This window comes from Centroberyx affinis, unplaced genomic scaffold (assembly GCF_046629955.1).
Source record: "Centroberyx affinis isolate AG114_WGS23_722 - 3 ecotype Tasmania unplaced genomic scaffold, CSIRO-AGI_Caff_v1 ptg002349l_1, whole genome shotgun sequence".
NCBI classification, from domain to species: Eukaryota; Metazoa; Chordata; class Actinopteri; order Beryciformes; family Berycidae; genus Centroberyx; species Centroberyx affinis.
Window position 1 is genome coordinate 87,118 of NW_027280612.1, and position 24,670 is coordinate 111,787.

A 24,670-nucleotide genomic window follows, 5' to 3' on the forward strand; every position below is an offset into this window, starting at 1 on the left:
TGCCTCTCTTCTCCTATCTTCCCCTGTCTTACATGTTACAGTTGTTGCTAACAGGCAGTTTCTTACAACAGAATTTTCTCTCACCCACATTGTTTGTCTCTGTCTTTGTCTTTATCTCTCTCTCTTCAGGGTTTCTATTGAAGCCAGTGCTGAAACAGTGGAGAGCAGAGTTGTTAACCAAGGAGTGGATGGTTATAGATAGTAGAGAGAGAGAGACAGAGAGAAAGACCGTGTGTGTGTGTGTGTGTGTGTGTGTGTGTGTTTGTGTGTGTGTGTGTGTGTGTGTGTGTGTGTGTGCTGCTCAACACACTGAAGCCATGCTATCATGTCCATTCCATTGAAATATGCCTGGACAAAAACAAGCAAGTATGTCCTGTATTTGAGAATGTGTGTGTGTGTGTGTGTGTTTGTGCACGCTGTCTTTGTGTGTGTACTGCGGTTTGTGTATTTGCATTCGTACACTCATCCATGTTTGTGTGTATCCTATGTGCTTTGCCTCATTTCCCTTGCAAATAGCAGAAACAGAAGGCTTCAGTGACTGATGGGTAGTGTAAGTGCTGAGTCTTCCTGGCTCTGCACACACTGTGTGTTTCTTCAAGCGAGACTTAACCTGCGTTGTACACTAGCTGCCAATCATTTTTATTACTATATTATACACTGAGTGTAGTAAATATCAGGGGCACTTTCCTCATATTGAGTTGCAGTTTGTTTTGTTTTTTTGACGCACTCTGTTCTCGATTGTCTCAAGGCTTAAAAATCCTCCACTTCAACTACACCACTGCTTAATGATTCACCTGGTCAGACCTGTTTCTGATATTATTATATATATTATATAATATTGGAGATATTAATATTACATACCCGCCATAGCAAATATCACCTCTCAACCATTCAAAACATTCTCATTTCTATTCCTAGATTTCCACAGCATCCTTACTGTCTTTATCAAAGCGCCGATTCTGAGTCACGCCCCACTTGTCTGAGTTTAATCCTTAATTAGGATTCAGGCCCGCAACGGATCGGATCGACAGCACTAACCTTGGATCAGCCGAGGCCCTTTATAAAGACGGGCCGTCAGCAGCTCTGTTTAATTGGAGGACAGATCTGAGATCAGTGTTGAAGAAGTTGCTGATTTCGAAGAAGCACACAGCAGAGAGGGGCAACATCAAAACAGTGGCGCATAGGACGGCATGGGGTTTGGACAGAGGGAGGGAGAGAGAGAGAGAGAGAGAGAGAGAGGGAGGGAGGAAGGGAGGGAGGGTAACAGCAACGCAGAGCAGTACAGCTATTGATTGTATCAGATTAAAGAGACATGACAACTGATCAGTTGTACTCCAGCTCATATAGCTTAATAAGCTACAATCAGATAGTAAGAAACTTATATCTGTCTTTTCCAGTTAGATATTAGATAGATAGATAGTAAGCTAGTTAGATAGTAAGATATTCCAACACTTTTAGGATTCTCAGTCTTGCTGATCAGTGATGACATACTAGTCTATCTATGTTACTCTAGAATCTGCAACAAGAAAACAAATACTATATTCCTGCTACAATACAGGATATCAAGACATTTTCTGTGATGTTTTACTCTCATACAGCATTCATATCTTGTAATTTACATATGTCAGTGAACAATAAATATGCTTTTTTTCTATTATTCTTGTAATCCAACATAGGAAAGAAAACTAAGAAACAAAATGACACTCATAATCATTTTGATATTTTTGTTAGAAGTATGACTTTTTGGACTACATTTAGAAAAGGAAAGCAAGGGCACTGGTGGTTTACTGTTTTTACTCATACGCAGGTAGGCCTATGCATGCTATAGTAAAAGTGTTATGAAGTGACATAATGAGGGCCACGTTATTCAAAAATATTCTAATTAAAGAGATAGTTACAGAAAATGCTCACTGTCATTGATGTCTAACACAGTGATTCTCAACCTTTTTCATATCAAGGACCCTAATTTATTCCACATTAGAGCCACAGACCCCCATTTAATGAGATTTAGTCTCTCTGACCCAAATCTGAGAATATTTGTATTGTTTTTGTTTTATTGTTTTATTGATAGTCCATGACTAACTGTGTTGTAGGTAGAGATATAACAGAGAAACTATGATCAGAACAGTCTTTTCTTCTACATTCTCTAATTGTGTTAACTTCTTGTAAATTAAATAACAATTCATCAATTTGCTGGGAACCCCCTGGAACTCCCTCAAGGACCCCTGGTGGTCCCCGGACCCCATGTTGAGAACCAATGGTCTAACATGCAGTGCCAAAGAGTTTAAAGCGACAAGTGGTGTCAAGACAATTATCTCCTTCACCAAAACCATGGCCAACTGTTCTCCAGCAATCGAGAGGGGGCAAAGAGCGAGTGACCCATCCTGTCAGCTTTTCAACATCTTTGGGCTGAGACAGACAGAAATACATGTTGTGGAGCTCAGCAACACTTGAGAAACTTTAATACTTTTCAACCCTTGATTCGCTGTTTACACATCTGGAACGTATTGAAATCAGACGATAAATGATCTGGAATACGTTATTTTTCCTTAGCATGTGCCTGCAAACCAATAATTCTTTCTAATCATAGAAAACAAAACCCTTTCTGCTTCAAGCCAAACTGCTGTCAGGAGCCAAAATTCCTCCACCCTGGACTTCACATGTAGGAAAATTGTGCATCCATAAAGACTGGTAAAAGCTTGAGGTGGGGCTCTAAATCATAAGCACAGTTTTTCAAAAAATGATGCATGGCCTATTAAAACCTTTTTTTTCATTTATTTATTAATTTCTTTCTTTTTGAGGATGCATCTTAAACCAGAGGCACTACTGAGTTTGTATTTTTAGCATCTAAAATTATCCGTTGCTGTCTCCCAAAAGACATGTCCTGTGATTTCTGAGAGAGTTTTTAAAAGCACATGAAATTATTTTGCTTTTATTCATTATATCAGAGAATTCATACCGCTGATACGTGACACATGATGTAATCCATCCTGACAAATGAGGTTTTGCTGATTTGATAGTGGTGTGTGGCAGGGCATGAATCTAAATACAGTAACAGAGTGGCTGCATTGAAGCCTAAAGCATTTATTTATCCAGGGGAGGCTTACTGAGCACACACTCTATCAGCCACACCCTGCTTCACACTCACACACGCATTCAAAATCTGGGGGCTGCCTGGTATAACCGCAGGCTTACACTGTTGGCCACTAAGCAGCTCCACAGTTTGGGTAAAACACCTCTTCTACCTGCTGGTCCCACTGATTCAAACCCACAGGACTTTATTTTAAATTCTAGTCAAGCTCCCAAAGTTTCCAAAATACCAAATATGTCATGCTGAATTACAAGGCAATGTGTATAAAATGATTCACAAGACATCTAGATTTTTTTCCATTTGATGTAATGGTGCAGCCATAAAAAAAAAAATCACATTTTTGGTTTGAATATTTCACTCAATATAAGCAGCTGTATCTTCAATGAGACATTGGAACAAGCAGATATAGACTTTGTATGTGACTTTGTTGTACAGTATAGAAACATGTTTTTTTTCTAACTGAAGCTACTTAAGGGGAAATTTAAAGGGAAAGTCAGAGTGCAGGGGTTAAGTGCCTTGCTAAAGGCTAACTAGCCTCTACACTGCAAAAAATGTCCATCTTAACAAGTAATTTTCTTGTCTTTTCTAGATATGAGTGGCAGATCACTGCACTACTATCAAGAAAATTACAGTTCTATAAAATACTTGAAACAAGTTGATTTGCATTAGAAACAAGTGAAATTATCTAACCCCATTGGCAGATTATTTCACTTATTTTAAGAAAATTATGATTTTAGTAAAAGACTCAATAATAGACTAAATTACTTGCTAAGATGGAGATTTGCAGTGTAGTGTAGTGTAGTTGTTGGGGATGAGCAGAGCGCTATTTGCTTTCCCTGCTCAAACTGGCAACCTTCTCTAACCTTTAGGCTACTGCTGTCCCAAGTTGCATCTCTTGAAAGATAGCAGAAAGGAGTGTGGTTGAAAAGCTCCCCGTGGTGAAGCCTGTTTAAAAAGCGTGGATCGGTTCAGCCTGTGTCTAGTTACAGCCGGCCCATCCAACCCAGACAATGAGTGGGAGAGCGGACGCAGGAGTGCGTGCCACCCAGCCATGTCGGAGTGGTGACAGATCAATTAGCACCTGTCACTGTCTCTCCCTCCGTCTCTCTGTCATCACCCTCACTCTTCTGTCTCCCTGCTCTCCCTCCCCCTCTGTCTGAGCGAGAGCAGCGCTACAATGATACACAATTAACCCCAATTTCCTCTCCTCCTCCCCCACCTCGCCCTCTCCGCTGTGCACGCTCCTCTTTCCTTTTTTTTCACTTGCTCCCTCCTTTACGCTTCTCTCCCCCTCTCCTCCTTGTCCTCTCTCTGCCCTCTCTCTGACCTTTCCTATTGTTCTTCTCTCCATCTTCTTCCTCTCCATTCTCTCATTCTCTCCCCTCCTCTCTCCCGCCCGTCGCCTCTCTCCATCTTTCTCCCTCTCCTTCCTTCCTCTCCCTCCCTCCCTCCTCTTTGTTTTCTTTCTGCTCTTGCTTCCCTACTCTTCTCCCTACCGCCATCACTCTCTCCCTCCATCTCCCTCGTCTTTGTCCTCTCCCTTCCTTACTCTCTGTTTCTCCTCCATTCTCTCTCCTGTTCTCTCACCCACTTCCAATTCAATTCAATTCAATTCAATTCAATTCAATTCAATTCAATTCAATTCAATTCAATTCAATTCAATTCAATTCAATTCAATGATGCCTTATCATCACTATCCCTCTCTCCTCCTCATCCTCTCTGCCCTCTCTCTTGCCCATTCTTTCTCCTACTCTTCATCTCTCCTCTCTTCTGCACTAACCCACTCTCTGTCTCCCCTCCTCCTCCTCCTCCTTTCCCCTTCAGACTGATTTAGAGTATCTGGATCCTCGTGGTCGGACTCCTCTCCACCTGGCTGTCACACTGGGCCACCTGGACTGTGCCAGGGTCCTGCTGCAGCACGGAGCTGACGTTAGCAAAGAAAACCGCAACGGATGGACCGGTGAGTGTGTGTGTGTGTGTGGAGGTAATTGAGCTATGTGTTAGGGTCTGCATTGTGCATGATGCATTGTGGGAGGTGGGAGGGTTGGTGTGTGTCTCATGGTGAAGGTGCTACGCGCAGCATGTTTTAAACATCAATATATCACTATGAAATGAATTGTGATAGCTTGGGATAATTATAGTAAACAAACGAGACTGTGGTGGAGATGATTGGTAGTCTCTGTTTTAATGCCAGAGGTGTTGTTAGTGCTGTTTTTTTCTCAAAATTAGGACTACATTTCCCATTAACCCTGTCGCTTCCTGTCACAAAGAGGATGCTGCTTCTTCAGTCAAAGGTTTTCGCTTTGATTTGAAGAGGATAAACATGTTGGGAGTGATTTTTCCATTCATCTTTCACTTGTTCCACCATCTGCCATTGCAAACTCTGAAAGCTTTAGCTCCATTTGCACTGGAAGAACAGCGCCCTACCATAAAGCAATTTTCCAGTGTGCCGTAAAGCAATGGGGCAGATTTCCTGCAAAATCCAACCCGGTGTAGAGGCTGCCAATCTTCTCAGTGATGTGTCTTGTGTTGCTAATGTGTCAGAATGAATGCGATAATGATTTATTGATGTTAAAACATTACATGTAGCACTTTAATCTCATAATAATTTATTCAAGGAGTATGAAATCAATTAATTTTTTAACCTTCAAACTATATTGGTTTGCTGATATAACCTCACCCCCCTCGACTGCCCCTTACTCTAACCAGGGTCCATATCCCACCTCGCCCATATGGTTAGGTCTTTATTTTTGCTATTTCCTTGTTTCTTCAATTGTGTCTCTTGTTTGTCTTGATTGTGAAGCTCTTCGTACACTTTGTTTTGGAAAAAGTGCTATACAAATGAAGCTTTAATTATTATTATGAATATGTGTCTGAGTGTGTGTAATTTCCTAGTATCATTAAGTAATAACCCGTTTTCCTCCAATGGCATTACTGTTTCTTGTCAGTAGGTGTAATGGATTACAATCAGCAGTAATTTTTGTTATCAGATTACTATGATCCCACTGCATGTAATCTGTTTCTCTCCAGCTGTGTGTGTGTGTGTGTGTGTGCTAGACTACGCTCACACATTTGTTGTTAGAAGGAAGAGAAAGGAAATTGTTCTATAATTGTTCCTGGGCAAAACAGCCTCTAAGAATAACAGCAGAGTGTCTGTCTGATGAATGATGGGCGTGTTCCTGTAATTGGCCTCACCAGCTTTCCTTAGGCCTACTTCAGTTTAGGCAATTTAGGAGATCCTCGCTGCCTCCTTAAATTGCACATATGCATAAATTTTAGATGAGGCCTGAATGATTGTGTCTCTTTTACTCTCTCTCTCTCTCTCTCTCTCTCTCTCCCCCTCTCTCTCTCTCTCTCTCTCTCCCTCGCTCAGTTCTCCAGGAGGCAGTCAGTACCAGAGATCCGGAGTTGGTGCGTCTCGTCCTCCGTTACCGTGACTACCAGCGGACTGCCAAGAGACTGGCGGGCATCCCCGTCCTGCTGGAGAGACTGCGCCAGGTGGGATTACACACACACACACACACACACTTGCATGCACACACACAAGCAGATACACACACATACATGCATGCCCGCAGAAACACAGTCATACATGCATACACGCATGCAAGCAGACACACACACACAAACTACAAAGGCACGTCAAGGAGATTTGTGAACACAGCTGAACTCATTTGCGTTGTAGATGAATCTTTTTTAATATTTGCATCTTGGTTTTACGATAGAAATATTCTCGGTCTTGTTTGAAGGTATTAATATCTTTGTTTACTATGCGACAAGGGAAATAAACTCCCGTTGTCAGAGGCTGTGTCTCCTGGCGGTACCTAACACCAAACCTCAGGCTCTGGGTGAATTTGAGTCAGCGCTGTGCCTTTAAGCTGCGATAAGTGCCTTGCTCCGAGGCACAATATCAGTGATGGACAGTGTGAGGCGTGGGAAGCCCTGCGGTTGACGGTTCCCATCCTGCAGATACTGTGTGTGTGTGTGTGTGGCGGGGCGGTGGATCGTGTTGAAGCTGCTGCAGTGCTGGAGCTGCAGAGAACAGTAACAGAGACACAGAGAACTGTCTTCACACAGTCTGTCTTCCTGTGTATCTGCTCCAGCTGGCTCCCTGACACACACACACACACACACACACACAAAAGCACACACACACACACACACACACAGAGAAGCACACACACGTACACACATACATACATGCATGCGCTCGTATAGTCACACTCTGTCCCCACTGACACGCACACGCACACACACACACACACACACTTACATAGTCACATGCAGCACACACAACACACTCACACTTTGAGAGAGACAATGAATACACACAGGCATACTCTCTCTCTCTCTCCCTCTCTCTCACACACACACACACGCACACACGTGCACTTGAATACATGTGCTCACACACATCGCACCATCCTTCATCCACTCTCACATCCTTCTTCTATCCATCCCTCCATCCATCTCTCCCTCCAGTTCTATTATTAACCTTCCTCCTCTTCTTCTTCCTCCTCCTCCTCCCCCTCCTCCTCCTCCTCTGTGGCAGTCCCTCCATCTTTGGAATAGGGCGTGAAACAGCATCACTGTGTTTGTTCACTCTTTCCCTGTTCTCTTTATTTCCCCTTTACCTCCACTTTATGATTCTCCCCTCTCCCTATCGATCCATCTTTAAATTTGTGTTTATCAGTCTCTCTATCTGCCCAACTCCTTCTCTCTCTCTCCCTCTCTCTCGCCTACTCCTCTTTATCACCATCTGTCCCTTTCTCATTTGTCTCCCTCTCTCTCGCCTCTCAGGCCCAGGACTTCTACGTGGAGATGAAATGGGAGTTTACCAGCTGGGGTGAGTCCGGTCTCTGCGTCACTCCCGTCAGTAAAGCAGTCCAGTCCCAGCCGGTCAGAACTAATCATGTTTATTATGGTCCTCATGGGGCTGCGGAGGCCCGTCTCTTCCTGCTGTGCTGGACGCTGCTGCTCACACACTTCCTGACATGCCGAATCAACTCTGGGCTTTGCTTTTGGGGTTAAACAGCATGTTTAACCATTTGGCTGAGGCTTTTATCCAAAGCGCCTTATATAGTAGTGCATGCATTTTCAGTCACAAATCATCATGCATAGGAAATATTATGGAATATATAAAGTGGCTTGATTTTCTAATGTTACAAATTTTGTGTATATTGTTACTGTTACATGCGGCTATTCCAAATCTCTCTTTCTCTAAATGAATGAATCTAAATTAAAATAGCATAATGATCATCAGCACTGTGTTCTTTAGCCCCTATCAACTGCTCTGTCTCAGTAGATTTCATTATTTCCACTCCCTGCTGCCTTTGATTCACAGCTTACCAGAACTTATCTATTGGAAAGGACTGAGCAGGGCAGTGAGCCCAAGAACTGCCAACCTGGGCCAAATGAAAGCACAAAACTGATCATTGCGACAGAGTTTTTTTTCCCTTTTGGTTGTTTTGTTTTTTTTGCACTGTGGCATCAGCAGTACAAACTAATTTTGCTCATTCTGGTTTCTTTTTTTTTTTTTTACTGTTGGATTAAATCCTGTGTGCTGACATTAGAAATGGCACTATAAACCGATTTCATGGCGCTTCCATCATGTTGATTTGATTAGAGAGAGTGTGTGTGTGTGTGTGTGTGTGTCCCCAGTGCCCCTGGTGTCTCGTATCTGCCCCAGCGACACCTACAGGGTGTGGAAGAGCGGTCAGTGTCTCCGCGTCGACACCACCCTGATGGGGTTTGAGCAGATGACCTGGCAGAGAGGAAACCGCAGCTTCATTTTCAGGGGGCAAGGTGAGAGGTCAAACTGTAACTCCACTCTGTGTGTGTGTGTGTGAGTGTGTGTGTGTGTGTGTGTGTGAGTGTGTGTGTGTGTGTGAGTGTGTGTGTCGGTTTGTCAAGTAATGTCCTGTCAAGTCAAATTTACTGATAAAGCACTTCTAACAGAACACAGTCATGAAGTACTTACTGTAAAAACAACAAAGCACATAAATATAGACAGGGAATAAGGACAGAAATATAGATGAAACCGAAAGAAAAAAAACACATTATTTTAAGATATGAGGCCAGAGATAGTGCATTTGTGTGTGTGTGTGTGTGTGTGTGTGTGTGTGTGAGCGTGTGTGACATCTTAATGTCACATTTTGTCTTTCCTTTTTGCTGTCACAGGGTCTCTCTCTTCTCTTCTTTCCTTCCTTCTCTCCTTCCTTCCTTCCTCTCCTCCTCCTCCTCCTCCTCTCAGCTCCTCTGATTTCCCAGTACTTCCCAGGATGATGTCATCGATCCCCCCTCTCTCTCTCTCTCTCTCTCTCTCTCTCCCTCTCTCACTCCCTCTGTCTCTCTCACTCAGCGGCTCTGGTCACCATCCAGCCTCATCTCATAGCTCTTTCCCCTCAGTTGATTCTCCACTGGCTTCTCTCCGCATTATTTCACCCAGTTCCTCTTCTCTCTCTCTCCCTCCCTCCCTCTCTCTCTCTCTTAAATTATTCCCCCTGTTCTGAGCTTTTTCCTGGACTTTTTTTTTTCCCACTCCCTGCATAACGCCCTCCCTCTCTGTGTTTCTGATCTTTTCTCTCTTGTCTTTGGACCTGCCTGCCTGCCTGCCTGGATCTTTCATTTGCTCTTTACCTCTCTCTGCCTGTCTGCCGCTCTAACCTGGCAACCTTTCTCTCTCTCTCTCTCGAGATCTGTCATGCGCTCTCTCGACTTTGTGCTTGTGTGTGTGTGTGGGTGTGTGTGTGTGTGGGTGGATTGGGGCGGGGGTGGGGGGGGTTCTCTAGTTTGCAACTTTGTGAGTGTTTCTGCCAGCCTCAGCACCTGAGTCTAGATGTTTGTACTGTATATCTCACACTTGCTCTCTTCCTCTATCCCTCATCGTTTCTCTTCCCCCCCTCTCTCCCTCTCCATCCCCTCCAACCTCACACTACTCCCTCTGCCTCTGCCTTCCCCCTCATTTCTCTCTCTCTCTCTCTCCCTGTCTCTCTCTCCCAGAATCCAGTGCAGAGGTGATGGAGGTGGACCATGACAGACAGCTGGTGTTCTGTGAGACCCTGTGTGTGTCCTCTCTCACGGCGCCCTCCCCTGGCCGGGGGAACGGCGGCGGCGGCGGCGGCGGAGGCGGCAGCGCGGGCTGCAGTACCCCCACCGGCCTGGGCCTGCTGGGGGCGCTGCAGCCCAGCGAGGAGCAGGTGGCGGCCAGGCTGTCTGCCCCCGTGGTGACCACCCAGCTGGACACACGCAACATCGCCTTCGAGAGGTCAGGGGGGCCGTGCCGAAATATAAAGCATGCAAATATACAGGAGGTGGAATTCTGTGCAGCCTGGCATGGGGGAGGTGTGAGAGAAAATGTCAAAATACAAAATTCTTTCTAGACTCAAATGTTTTGCACCGACGATCAATCTGTCACACAGAGAGAAACGATCTACTATCCTATCGCTATCACTTTCACCGTTGCTCTCTCCACCTACACATATATAACCCACAGCTGAATGGAACAAGTTCAAGCCTCTTCTCTGGGGGGTTCTCTAAAGGCATTCTGGGAAATGTAGGAGATCGCTAACTGCAGTAGACGTAGAGGCAGGTTGAGGGAAAGTGGGTAAAAAGGTAAATTACAACACTTTATCATAAAAATAAAAAAAATATCATCTGGAATGCATTGAACATCACAGACTGATGATATCTAACAGTCTAAGTGCATCCGAGGGTGGAATCACCTTGATTGTCGTTTCTAAAATTGTATTTTATTCCACAGAGTTTTAGTTATATTTGCGTTTTAATTGGGACGTACAACACGTTTCACATTTCACATCACATTTCTGGCATCTTTCACCAAGCAAGCTAAGCCGGGATTGACTCTCGCATTAATACATTACTTCTAATTAGCGGAAAGTAGTGAAGAGAATAGGCTTCAGGCTGCGCTTTGGGAATGAGCGACAGGGGCTGCATCTATTTCATAAGTATATCAGCGCGTAAAATCCCCTAACACCCTTAATCCGTTAAAGCACTCAATCAGAAAGTGTTCAGAGGAAAGGTGTGTATCACTGCGTTATCAAGTAGGCATGTCACAGATGTTTGGTTGAATCGGGCCTGTAACAACCCAACACAGCTCAACAGCGTGTTCCCGCATCATACCTGAAACCAGCCTGGGGAGTGCAGGAGTGGACATGGAGACAGGGAGGCAGATAGCAGAATGAAACGATGAGGGGGAAGAAGAAGTGGACGAGGAGAGGATGGAAAAGAATGGAGGTGTAAGGGAGAAGAGATGGGAAATATGCATGGGAAGAGCGAGTGGCTCTTACGCGCTCAGGCCGGTTAGAGAGATCGGTGCGTTTGTTGTCCTAACGGCAACACAGAATTCAGTTTTATGGCGCAGCATCACACAAAATGACACAGACGCATGGAGGATGGGAGATAGAGTGGGGTGGTGGTGGTGGGAAGAAAGGGTTCGGAGAGGGAGGAGGGATATGGATGGGCGAGGAGGAGAAGAAGAAGAAGCCGAGAAGCATAATGAGCCTGAGAGAAAGAGGAAAAGAGAGAGAGAAAGTTAGAGAAGTCAGGAGGAGTTGTGGAAGGTGAGGAGAGGATGCGGGTAGGAGAAGAGGAGAGATGGAGAGATTTGGGGGGGTGGGGTGGAGTGGGGGGGGGGTGACCAAGCGGGGACATAGAGGACAACACTCATCTCATTCTGGTCAAGTGGCGAGATAAGAATGATGTGACAGAGAGAGGGATGAGAGAAACCGTGAGAGAGAGAGAGTTTTGGACAGAGAGGAATGAGAAGGGTATGTGACAGAGACAGAGAGAGAGAGAGAGAGGGATGAGACAGGGATGAGGGAGACAGAGAGAGAGAAAGAGAGAGAAAGGGATGAGAGAGAAAGAGGACAGAGAAAGGTACTGACAGGGGGAGAGATGAGACAGACGGGCGGGTGAGGGACGAGTGTGAGAGAGAGAGAGAGAGGGAGAGAAAGAAAGAGAGAGAGAGATGAGAGAAAGGTATGGGATGATACAGAGAGAGGAAGATGAATGGGACCCAAAAGACTATGAAAAAAACAATACGTGAGGCAGAAAAAGGGGGGGGGGGGGGGGGCAGGAGGAGAGGTAGAAGAGAGAAAAATACACTGTGGAGAGGTGCAGTGATGGATAGGTGAATCAGGGAAACAGACACAGAGGCAGCAAGTGAATGTTAAGGGATAAATAGGGAGTGAGTAAGGAGGAGGAGGAGAGAACGGCAGAGACCCAGTCAGAGAGAAGCGAGCGCGTGTGTGTGTATCTGTGTGTGTGTGTGTGTGTGTGTGTGTGCGCGCGCGTGCGTGCGTGTCCAATCATCTCCCTGTTGGCCTCCTGCCTCAGTGTCACCTCTATGCATTTTCCTTTGTCAGCGCTCCTGTCTACATGCCAATAATCCATTTATGATGCTTAGAGCAAGATACCTTGTCAAGTGCGGCAGACGGAACATCCACTCCTGGAGTTCATCCATCTTCGGCCTTCGAGTCGTGCAGAAGCCCCGTAAACTGCAGCCTCGGGGGTTTCTCTCTTCTCCACTTGAAAGATTTCGAATGGCCACTCGATTGGGGTTTTCCTGTGATCAAAACCCGCTGTATTATTTCAAAAATTCAAAGGGCGTCGATGAGACAAACGGTCATTTGTCGTCGTTCTTGAAATACATATTTATTGTAGATACGTGGTTTCGTCGGGCAGTAGCTCAGTAATCTGTGCCGTAGATCATGACGATGGGATATGCCTCGCTAGCTTCTGGGCAGACTCCCTAATCGCACATTGAACTGTTCACCGAAGACAAACAAGGGCAAAGGCAGCCACGTTTTCAGGCTGCATGTTTTAAAGCGAAACTAGGCTTCGGTGAGGAGCCACTTCAGGAAATGGGAGCATCTTCAGTCTGATATTTAGGAGTTTCTCTCATGTATCTGAGAATTGCCTGGGACTGTTTTTTTTTGACAGGTCATCCCTGTGTTGGCTGGAATAGGGATATTGATATTCCAAAGAACTGAACTGCGGTGTGTTGTGTATCTATATTGCAGGAATAAAACGGGCATATTGGGCTGGAGGAGCGAGAAGACGGAGACGGTGAATGGATATGAAGCCAAGGTAGAGCGCACACACACACACACACACACACACACACACACACACTACACACACAGCTCACTGAGCCCGCCGGTGACTCCCACACTGTGACCAAGCTCAGGAGCTGCAGATAAGCCGCCGCTATCAGAGCAAAAACTTCTCCGAAAAGTCATCGTTTTCACAGATGAACAACCACAGCTTTATTTGAAGAGTTTCACTTCCAAAATGAACCGTTCCCAAAGTTCCGAATCATTTCAAGGCTTTTGCTTATGAAATCTTTTTACGCTTTTAAAGCTATAACCTTCTACATGTTTGAAATATGGGCCGATGAATTTCAGGTAGCAACATTTGTCCAAAATGGATGTAGCCTACTGGAGTTTTGCAGTGACACCTGACATTTTCAGATAGGATTTTTTAAATTCTACAAAACAGAATGAATACATTGACCCTGGGATGAGAAAACTATTTCAGCACATATAAGACTAGACGGCCTCTCATATCAAGTAAAAAAAAAAAAAAGAGAAGGCCATGAGCAGGAGTTATGAAGTATTTATGTGACAGTGCTGAAACTGCTGTAGAGTATTATGATCTATCTATCTATCTATCTATCTATCTATCTATCTATCTATCTATCTATCTATAGCGCAAACAGGTGCATTACCTTGACCTCATTTGTTTTCTCGGCCCCCTGGAGGGGATCGATGGGAGCCAAGTGTTGGACACCCAGGACCATCTGTCACTAGCGGTTTGAAAGCACTTCAGACAGGCTCTACAGTGAAAACGCTCGTCCCTGAAAAGCATCTATTTTCTGCATCATTGATTCCGAGTTACAAATGTAAACAGACAACTCCCATCCAGCTGCTCTCCTCCTGACCGCTTTTAGCCTTTCCTTCTCCCTTCTCCTTCTCCTTCCTCCAGCGTGAATTCACAATCACAAGCAAGAGAAGTTACTGTGAAGACACAGGAACACACAAAGTGGAAACATGAGAAAATAGGATTGTAGAATTTTTCACAGCGAAGGTTATAGGCGTATCTGAAGCCGTAGATAGGATATATCTAGTAATGACTGCCACAAAGTAAATGCTTCTGTTTTTCAAATCTGACTCCTTAAGGTCACTGATAGGGGGAAGAACATAGTGACAAATAGGTATTTCTGGGAAGTATATCACTCCCTCGTCACATCCCTGTCTCTTTTTCTCCTACTCTCCTTTAGGTGTATGGCGCATCCAATGTGGAGCTGATCACCAGGACCAGAACTGACCACCTATCAGACCAGAACAAGACCAAGACCAAAGGTACCTCACTATAGCTTCAGTACCGCAACATCAAATGACAGCATTAGATCTCGTCACTTCTGGAAGACCAATGGCTTCATTTCCATAGTTGAATTTCTCCAAATCACCTTTGTTCCATCGTAACACACCGGAGAAAAAAGGCAGTCTAATTGGAAAGACGTTTCCGGAAAATCAGTCACTGATGAATAAGCCCTTTTTAGTGGAGCTCTATGAGATCACCCAGAGGCTCTGGCTAACGGCCCTTAACGTTCACTCAGTAGCCCCGTCTCGTTTTCTGGTTCAGATCATAAATCAAACTGGATTAGCAGGCTTCCCTCTCCCCGGACCGCCGCTGTCAGCAAGGATCAACCATCACATGCTCCTCTGAGAGCTCCGCTGTCCCAGGTCACAAACCCCATCTGCACTCTGCTAATATGCATGAGGGAAAGTATTCTTGGAAGCGCTACGCCGACTCTCGAATGACTAACCTCCGTTTGTCCTACCCTTGGACTAACTTTCATCATTGCATTCTTACTGTAAAGCAGCTTTTTTTTTTGACTGCTTTGAAAAGTGCTATATAAAGAAAGATACAGTCTCTTGGGCCAAGTGGCTGTAGACCATCAGTTGGCCAAATGTCAAAATGTGGATATTATCCTCAGCTACCACAACACCGCTAACACCAAAGCTAATTGCTAGACATTTCCATTGCTTTGACATTAGTGTCCGTTGAGACACTGGCTAGTGAGGACAATCACAGCACTGGTCTGGTCTGAGAGTCCAAGCCACATGCTAACAGGCCGGTCATGTGTTCTCCCCTGCTCACATCTCCCTCGTATCTAAATGAGCAACAGCTGTTGATGATTCCATACACTCTAAAAACTAGGGGTTACACATTTGTAGAAATGCCATCAGGGTTCATGAATATTTAGTGGAGGGTTTATTCAAGGAACCTTCTGGGGTTTCTTTATTGCTGCAATCTGAAGAGCCCCCAAAGGTCCCTCGAAGCCCTTTTCCTTTATAGAGTGTGAGTTATTGTGACGTAGTTGCAGATCTTTTTAACATGTTCCCATCTCATCTTCAGTAGTGTTTCACTGAGATTTGCGTTTGCATCAGTGTATTTCGCAATAGAAATCTCCTCCTACATCATACTTCAGACTTCTAATCAGCATGACTTTAATCGGCAGAGACGTATTGACAACTTGGGAGACATGGGTCAGGGATAACACAACACTTTCGTTGTGAAGGGACAGTGCATGTACAGGACAGTAAATTATACATCTCTATTCAGTGTCACTCTGTGCTGTCAGGCAGTGTGGAAGACAATATGGCTGCAGCTGTAGAGAGAGGATGGTAAGAGTCCGGCAGAGTACTGAACAAGCGTACCAGCAGACAGTGATACTGACTGGGATGAAACGTTTTGAAATGTATCTTTTCACCTGATGAAAATAAAGGCCCAGCTATTTGCTTTTGCTTGCTTTGCTTTCACTTAACGTCACAGCACAAATACACAGCCATTTTTCAGCAACCGTCACTTGTCACTGCTTGTAAGCGTTCAGTTTGATTTATTTGTGCACACAAAACAGTGTGTAAACACAGGGAATTGATCATTCAGTTCAATTCAATATTTTCTTTTTGTCCTGTAAGGGAAATTTGTAGTAGGAACACATCATAAAATAAAAACACATAATAAAAAATAGTACTAAAATAAAGATATTAAAAACAAATAGCATAAAATTACAGCAAAACACATAACAAAGCACCTCAACATATACCCATATAGATGAATACCAGCTGATCAGACCAGACGAGGACAGAATGCAGTAAAAGGTCGCTCATCTTGAGCACAGGAGTGAGACGCTACATCATTTCATGCTGAAATGAAGCATTCTAATTGCAGTGGAGATAAATGAGTCCATGGCTCTTTCTCTCTGGAGTTCCGGCACTCTAAAGCGGCACCCAGAGGGCATCGACTCAAACTAATGGGACAGTTTGAGTTCATACATTTGTGTATTTAAATGCTGTGTGTGTCTGGCCAGGTGGGAAGACTCCGCTGCAGAACTTCCTAGGGATCGCCGAGCAGCACATGGGACCCAACAACGGGGTGAGTCTATTATCTACATGTATGGGTTCTGCTGCTTCATCATTATAATCGATCATAATCACCATCGTCATCATCATCATCATCATTAGAGGGATGTTGCATGCATGAATCATGGTTGCTTGCATGCCTGCAGAGTAAGACATTCACTCAGAAGCTCCGATCTGCTCTCAAATATTGATTACCTTTTTTAATTGGCTTCTGCTGGGGAGCCATCTATGACTCATACCTCCCTCCTCGTCCTCCTCTCTCTCCCTCTCACACGTTTTCTTTCCTTTCACTTGTTCCCCTCGCCATCGCCTCTCCTCTCCTTTTCACCTCTGTGTACCCATACCTCACTGTCCTAATGCTGAGCTGCCCAATCCGTGTCTAAATAATATATTTAAACACAGACTATTTTACTCACTCTTCTCTGGTCTCACCAAGTTCTGTAACAAGGTAGGCAGATTTTATGTGATCTGATGCAATATTTTGCACAACTGTAAAGCTGCTATGTTGTCCTGTTTTGATTTTTCTATGATTTATTGACCACTATCTGCAACTGGAAGGAATTGCAGCAACATGGAGAACTTTTCTCCTCCTACTCAAGTCTCTGACACAGCCGCCGCACCCTCCAGTAACGGTGGCCCGTAACTGACAAAAACATTTAAGTCATATTTGACTAACAGTTCACAATCAATGGCTAAGCTGAGATCCAACATAAACGTCTAGTGAAGAGGTAATATATCACCATGCAAAATACTGTAATAATAACACGACTGTCATTTATTTTTTTTGTCTTGAGAATGAGGCTTTTTAGCCTTGTAGCTGTCTTGGAATGCGGGACACTTGTGCTCATAGCGCCATCTTCCATTGTTTCTCAGTTAAAAATGTGTGTAGGTGTGGGGTGGAGGAGGAATTGGGAGTGCCTTGAAACTCCATTGGGTGCAGAGTTTTTGTACAGACCAGAAAGTGAGTTTTGAAAGGCAGAAATCTCAGCACCTGGCAAAGTAATCGTTGAGCCATTTTTATTGATCAACAATCCTATTAAACCCCAGCAGATATTTGATGGTCATTTTGCGCTATGGGGCAGTAAAACCTTTATTTTCCCTTTAAAATGGGAGAATGCGGCTATGTCAGTACAGCCTAGTCACCAAAAACCTCATGTTTAAGTGGATGTGATTTATTTTATTATGAAAGAGCAGGCGGTCTTAATATCTCGCCTACTCATGTTCTGTCTTCCTGTTTCTTTCTTCTCTCTTTCCTCCCTCTCTCTCTCCAGGCCCTGGTGACCCAGATGTCGTGTCCCGCGGTGACCAACCCTGCAGCGCTGACCGCCGAGGAGTACTTCAACCCCGGCCTGTCGGCGGCTCACAGGGACATCGGCCACCCCTGCCAGCTCACCACCAAGACCCAGAGGTGACAGAGACACACACTGACACAGACAGGCAGACAGACAGACAGGCAGACAGACAGACAGGCAGACAGACAGACAGACAGACAGACAGACAGACAGGCAGCCACACTGTGATCTCACCGCCAAGTGCCAGAGCTGACAAACTGATGGACACAGAGTAGACTGGCAGGCGCACACACACACACACACACACACACACACACACACACACACACACACACACTCGCAAACACACTCGCAAACACACAGAGAGTGAAATCAGCCATCCGTGTCAGCTGCCCACCAAGATCCTGAGGTGAAAGGCAGACACATACCAGCAGGAGAAAAAAAAAAAAAGGCACACACACACACACACACACACACACACACACACACACACACACACACAGACAGACAGGCAGGCAGGCAGACAGACAGTCAGTCTCTGCACTCACATCACAGAGCTCTTGCTTGATGACTCATGATACATCATCTGTACTTGTCTCTTTCCCCAAATGAAACAAAAAAAAAAAATCAAGGAACCCTGCAGTGTCTCTTCAAAGAGATTGTGAAGAAAGGAGAAAAGTTGTGTGAAAATATGAGAAGATCGAAGAGGGACTTAAAAACTGCCTGGGGTGTTAAAATAAGACCGAGCACAACCAAAGCGATGTTATATCACTGCTTGTTGTGTCACAGCACTGCGGCTAATGTTAGCTGCTTTTGAGTTGCTTATGCCTGTCCTTGGATCACATTGACATGTTTGGGCCCTGGGATCAGGCCAGCAGCCCTTCTACTCTTCTAATTGACTATTGACCTGCCTATCATTTTCAGTAGTCACTCACATTGCTCTTCGGTAGTTAATAACAAGTGACAGGACTTCATGGAGATGAAGTCTCTGAGGTTGCGGAGCGGCCTTTCACTCCGGCGGTGATTATCGGACAAGTTAAAACATAGGCATCGATTGGCCTCAATTGAAACACGACTCAGCAGCTTGCGGACAGTTGTTGTTAGCAGATGTAATCGATGCCTTTGTGTGTTCCTGGCCAAGCAACTAATCGCTGGAATGAGGACATAAATTGCTGCAATTATACTCCGAAGCTGTGTGGAATTCAAGCTCACCGTTGTGTTTGGTTATATTCACCAACAAACTGTTCCCTTGTTGGACATTACTGGCCAGCTTATCGGCCTGTTTCACATTTTGTGTGTGTGTGTGTGTGTGTGTGTGTGTGTGTGTGTGTGTGTGTGTGTGTGTGTGTGTGTGTGTGTGTGTGTGTGTGTGTGTGTGTGTGTGTGTGTTTTTCCAGGTTCAAAGCGAAGCTGTGGCTGTGCGAGTCCCACCCTCTGTCCCTGGCAGATCAAGTGGCGCCCATCATTGACCTCATGGCGATCTCCAACGCCCTATTCGCTAAGCTGCGTGACTTCATCACTCTGCGCCTGCCGCCCGGCTTCCCCATCAAGATAGGTGAGGGAGGAGAGTGAGGTGGATGGATGGATGGATGGATGGATGGATGGATGGATGATGATAGATGGAAGGAGGGAGGAAGGGTGGGAAGGAGGTAATAAGGTGGGGAGAGATAGGGATGGAGGAAGAAGAAAGGAAAGAGAGAGGGAGGGAGGCAAGAAGGCAGAAGATTTTCCAGCTGATCACTAAAAATAGAAGAATGGATATATGGAGGAATGGATATGAACTGAGATGGTAATTTGAGTCAGAATTTGAGTCTTTTCCTTGTCTCTCTCTCTGCTCCCTGCAGAAATCCCTATCTACCACATCCTGAACGCCAGGATCACCTTCACCAACCTGAACGGCTGTGAGGAGGGGACGGGGTCCCGGGGCGACGGGGAAGTAGGGGAGGGGGACGGACAGAGGGACACCCCCAGGACAGACACCCCCTCCCCGGGCAGCGACTCCTCCAGCGTCTCCAGCTCCAGCTCTACCAGTGAGAACACACACACACACACACACACCACAGTGCTTTGTGTTCGTTCAGTGCTGCTGATACTGTAACGGGAGAATCTCATCTTCCTCATTCGTTGTCAGTAGGGTGTTATGGCTCCTTCTGTTGATGACATCACAGCTCGTCTGTTTCCAGCTTTAAAAGAGCCTTCTTTAGATTATGAACTAGAAAGACTATTAAAATATCCTGCCAACTATTTAGGGCTCGTTTATCGTCTTTCATTGGAATCATATCATGATGATATTGAGATATGAGTCTAAATTGATGCTAACAAGCAAATTTGGTAGGAATATTATTTGAAAATTACATTTTTGTTTGACATCACACCTAACATTACCATTCGGTTCAATGGGATGAACAACATTCATTTGATTATTTAACATGTGAATTTGCATACGTGAGCCATATCGTGATAAATATCAATATCGAAAAAAATCTGTATGATTATCATGATATTGATTTCACAACAATTACATTTTTGCTTTCCATTCCCTGAATTCATTTTGCACTGTTATATATTTCTACAACTTTTGTACAGCGAATGAACAAATGAATCATAAATCATAAAACCAGAGGAATTGTTTTTTATTTTTTAAAATCTTTTACAACATGACATTTACTCTACCATCAAACCGCCTCCCGCTATCCCCCAATTCACTAATTTACAGCTGCACGGTGGAGTTAGGAGCCATATTTATCGAGGATGTTAGATGTAAGGTTATGTTCTTTGTGCTGTGTGTGAGATTGAGAGTTAACTTTCATCATATCGCCTGATCAGAAGCCGACAGCCGCGTTAAATCTGCAGCCGCGGTGGAGAGAGAGCATTTATTGTTCGACTGCTCCGAGGAACCTCTCTGGAAATCCTAGATAGCATCTAGCAGAGATGTCCCACCTTGAGTTATAGTCCTATGAAAATATAAAAAATATACCTACTAAGTGAAAATATTTTGCAACCATATAGTATTCTATAAGGGGGGGGGGGTGAATTGCATTATGATTCCATCACAAATAAATGTTTAGGTGCACAGGGAAAGTGCTGATTTTCTTTTTTTTTTTTTTTCATACAACTCATTTAACTCTCTGGCTCATCTCTGCCTCCCCCAAAAATGTCTCTGCGTCCCGACCAATTTCTCCACCCGTCACTCAGAAATGACTCTTTTTTTTTTTTTCTCTTCCCTTTCCTATTCCTATACCTCTAACTCAATGTAGTCTCCCCTACAATTAGATGAAATGTCTTCTGGTCTCCTGCCCTTTGCCTTGCCCGTGTGTGCTGCAGTGTCGTGTCGAGCCGGAGAGATCCCCCCGTGTGTGTTCGAGCCCCCGCCGGGGTACAGCATGCTGGGCGGCAAACAGAGAGACAGCATGAGGGAGGAGGAGGAGGACCTGCTGCAGTTCGCCATACAGCAGAGTCTGCTGGAGGCTGGCTCCGAATACGACCAGGTACGATCTCAGAACAAAAAAATGGCAGTTTTTTTGGCGGGCGTCTGTCAGATTATCATAAATCACGTCACATTTTTTAAAGACAATGACCTAAGACCCATTTTTGTTCCTTCACCTTTGTCGCTTTATTTCTTCTGCTACGTGTTCTCCATGCTACTATTACACTGTTTTACTATTCTACTGTTTCATGTGTTCTTATTTTTCTAGTATCCCATTGTGAAGCACTTTCTAACCACAGTTTAGAAAGGTGTTTTACTTACTATCTATTAGGGATGGGACGATACATCAATATATCGCAATACAAACATGTGACAATACGTATCGTGGGGCAGAAAAATGAATCGCGATATTAGCTATAATTTATTCTGCTGTAGTAATCACAGTTGAGATGGCTGTCCCATCATAATTTCACATTATTTACTCTTTGTAATGACATTTTTAAATTGTTGTTTACTTTGTAGAAAGCCAGTGCCATGCTAGAACCATTTGTGGCTCAGAAATAAAGATAATTCTGCACAGTCATACTTTGTCGTCATTGAACCTTTATTTATTATATCGCATCGTAGTTGTATTGAATCATGAACCCTATATCGTGTATCGAATCGTATCGTGAGATAAGCATATCGTCCCATCCTTACTACCTAAGCATAAATGTAGCCTTGCACTCACATTAGTGGTACTAAAAGTACTATGATTCAAGATTCAAGATTCAAAAATGTATTCCTATATCAACCAAAGTTGCTGTAAATTTGCCTCAGTGTGCTCAGGATAGGCACAAGACAGGACTTCAGGTGCACATATACATACAGTTTTCCCCTATGCAATACCCAATGCAAATTAAAGCAATAAACACACAAAGTCAAACAAGGCCAGTCAGTAGACCTATAGAACTGCAAAAAGTAACCAGTTTTAAAATAAAAACAATCAATAACTAAGTAAAATCAATAAGTAGAATAAATTGCCTGTGAGTTGCAGAGGCCCAGTCCCATCGAGGTGAACGCTGCCTCAGGATATACTGTAGGTGCTGCTTTGAGACCAAGAGATCCTGGTCCTGATAGTCCTTGGCTTTGCTCCAGAGGGACAGGGGAAGAAATATAAATAGGCTTGGTGAGAGTGAGAGAGAGAGAGAGAGAGAGAGAGAGAGAGAAAGAGAGAGAGGGAGAGAGAGAGAGGGGTCAGAGAACAACTCCAGAGCTTTACCTACCTTGCATACAGGAGGAGAATATAGAGGAGACAGAGGCAAGGTTACAGCTGATCGTTGTGTGTAGAATCCATAGGAAACGGCCTCCTGTCCTGAGCTGATGTACCGCCATACCAAACTCAGTCTACTTTATTTATTAAGCAGAAAAGGTGTCAATATGTATATGTTTTTAGCAGAAAAGGTATAAATGTATACGTTTTTCAGCAGAACGTTGTAACAGATGTACATTTACACTGTACATTTACATGCAGTGTTGTACCTCTTTTTAGAGTGTACCTGCTCTCAGTATTAATAGTAGCATCAGCAGTAGTTTTAATATTGGGCCTCAGCGAGGAATAAGTGTGTTTGTATTACACTTTACATTCAGTCACTTCATAATTTATAACAGAGTCAGTCAGCTGTCTGGCTGTTGTGTGTGAGGCAGAGCTGCAGGGAAGGGAAAAAGCCTTTAGGGAGGATGTTCTTGCTCTACATGACCCACCATCTCTCTGTCTATCCGCTTTGTTTTTTGTTTTTTTTACTTCCTATGCGACTTCCTCTGTGGGTCTAGGTGACCATCTGGGAGGCGCTGACCAATAGCAAGCCGGGAACACACCCGCTCCCCTGTGACCCCAGTCGTCTGGAGAGGTCAGCGCTTTTTCTTTCTATCTTCTCCTTCAGTCCTTTTTCATCCCTTTTCTCTCCCCTTCTTCCCCCCTTCCTCCCTCACTGTCTTCCCAAGGACAAAGGCATGATATCCTGCCATTCCTCCCTGTTCTAGAGTCTATTGTCGGCCGCTGGTGTCTTGCACTCTTCCATTGTGTTTCTTCCATCCTGCGATTCTTTCTTTCCATGCTTGACTCATATCCTGTATTCCTGCCCTGTCCTCTCCTATCCTATTCTCTTATCCATCCTGCTATTCTCCTCTCATCGCCTATCTGCTGCACGTGTGTGTGTGTGTGTGTGTGTGTGTGTGTGTGTGTGTGTAGACAGGCTGGAGGACCAGAAAGCTTCCTGCTTTCACAGTCCACAATGCTGCTGTTGACTTTAGCCTGTTCATCCACACTGTTATCTTTAGCCTTGTCTCTCTCTCTATTATCTGTGGATGAGTGGACGGATACACAGACAGACCTGCTTTCTCTCTTTTCTTGTCATTTGCATAATTTTAATGGCAAGAAAGTAATGTATGCACATGCCAAGTCGCCATGTCAGGCGCTTCATATGAATGGCAAAATGGTAAAAAGGCAAAATATATCCTCATGCTGGATTGATGCTTCTGTAGTGTTTTATTTTTTTAATTTCCCTACTTTCTCACAAAAATGGAAATTAGGTACGTTCATGCATAATTAATACTTAATTGATGCCATAGCGAAATTCTCTTTTTGACAGGAAGGTCAAAGGTCAGGCAACGGAGCGCTATGTAAAACTGCATAAAACTTTCCCTCGTCTTTCTCCCTCCTCCCTCTCTCCACCTCCCTCTCCACGCCCCTCCGTCCAGGACGCCCCAGCACAAGCCCCGCCCCCCCTCCAGCCTCTGCTCCACGCCCACCAAGAAGCAGCCGACTACCTGCAGCTACGACGAGCAGCTGCGCATCGCCATGGAGATCTCGGCCCGGGAGCAGGAGGAGGCGGAGCTCCGGAGGCGGCAGGAGGAGGAGGAGCTGCAGCGGATCATCCAGCTGTCGCTCATGGAGAAGTGAGAGCCGACTGGCCCGGCGGGGGTGGGGGGGTGTGTGTGTGTGTGTGGGGGGGGGGGGGGCGAGATGGGAGGGGTCTGGGCGAAGGCCGTGTGGGAGACGGGGCGGTGAGGGGAGCAAGGCTTGGCTCGTACGGTTAAAAAGGCGACTTTAAAACACACCGAGGTTCCAGCAGCTCGTTTTAAAAGGCATGCTGAGCAGGATTTACCCCCTTTGACATAGCATAAACTCAAAAATTCCAAAAATGATCCTACGCAATCATGACTTATGGCCCATTGGTAGTCTGTGACAGTGTGTGTACCTGCAGAGAGCCTGCCTGCTGCCTGGATTTTCTTATTTCTGAATGTTCGGGACGCTTCTAAACGTCAACCTTTTGGCAGTGGGTGCGTACAGGTTTAGTCTCCTACTGGCAGAATGTAAAGCCGAGCCTCCTCCCTTTCTCTCCCACGGCCTAAGACCAGACTCTTCCCA

At 44.8% G+C, this 24,670-nt stretch overlaps 1 protein-coding gene across 2 annotated transcripts in view; it reads left to right on the top strand.

Moving 5' to 3' along the window:
• The window catches only part of ankrd13b (ankyrin repeat domain 13B), a 37,211-nt gene extending 13,009 nt beyond the window's left edge, over positions 1-24,202 (top strand). The window contains exons 2-16 of one of the 2 annotated variants that reach the window (XM_071533277.1): positions 4,916-5,051; positions 6,465-6,589; positions 7,892-7,937; positions 8,753-8,896; positions 10,094-10,160; positions 10,227-10,358; positions 13,135-13,201; positions 14,394-14,475; positions 16,491-16,555; positions 17,814-17,950; positions 19,232-19,389; positions 19,679-19,864; positions 21,159-21,322; positions 23,074-23,158; positions 23,997-24,202. In XM_071533277.1, the coding sequence (XP_071389378.1) occupies positions 4,916-5,051; positions 6,465-6,589; positions 7,892-7,937; positions 8,753-8,896; positions 10,094-10,160; positions 10,227-10,358; positions 13,135-13,201; positions 14,394-14,475; positions 16,491-16,555; positions 17,814-17,950; positions 19,232-19,389; positions 19,679-19,864; positions 21,159-21,322; positions 23,074-23,158; positions 23,997-24,202 (1,800 nt within the window). Of the gene's footprint in view, positions 1-4,915; positions 5,052-6,464; positions 6,590-7,891; positions 7,938-8,752; positions 8,897-10,093; positions 10,359-13,134; positions 13,202-14,393; positions 14,476-16,490; positions 16,556-17,813; positions 17,951-19,231; positions 19,390-19,678; positions 19,865-21,158; positions 21,323-23,073; positions 23,159-23,996 lie in introns of both variants that reach the window. The other variant, XM_071533276.1, reaches the window with a different exon arrangement.
• The last annotated feature ends 468 nt before the right edge of the window (positions 24,203-24,670 follow it).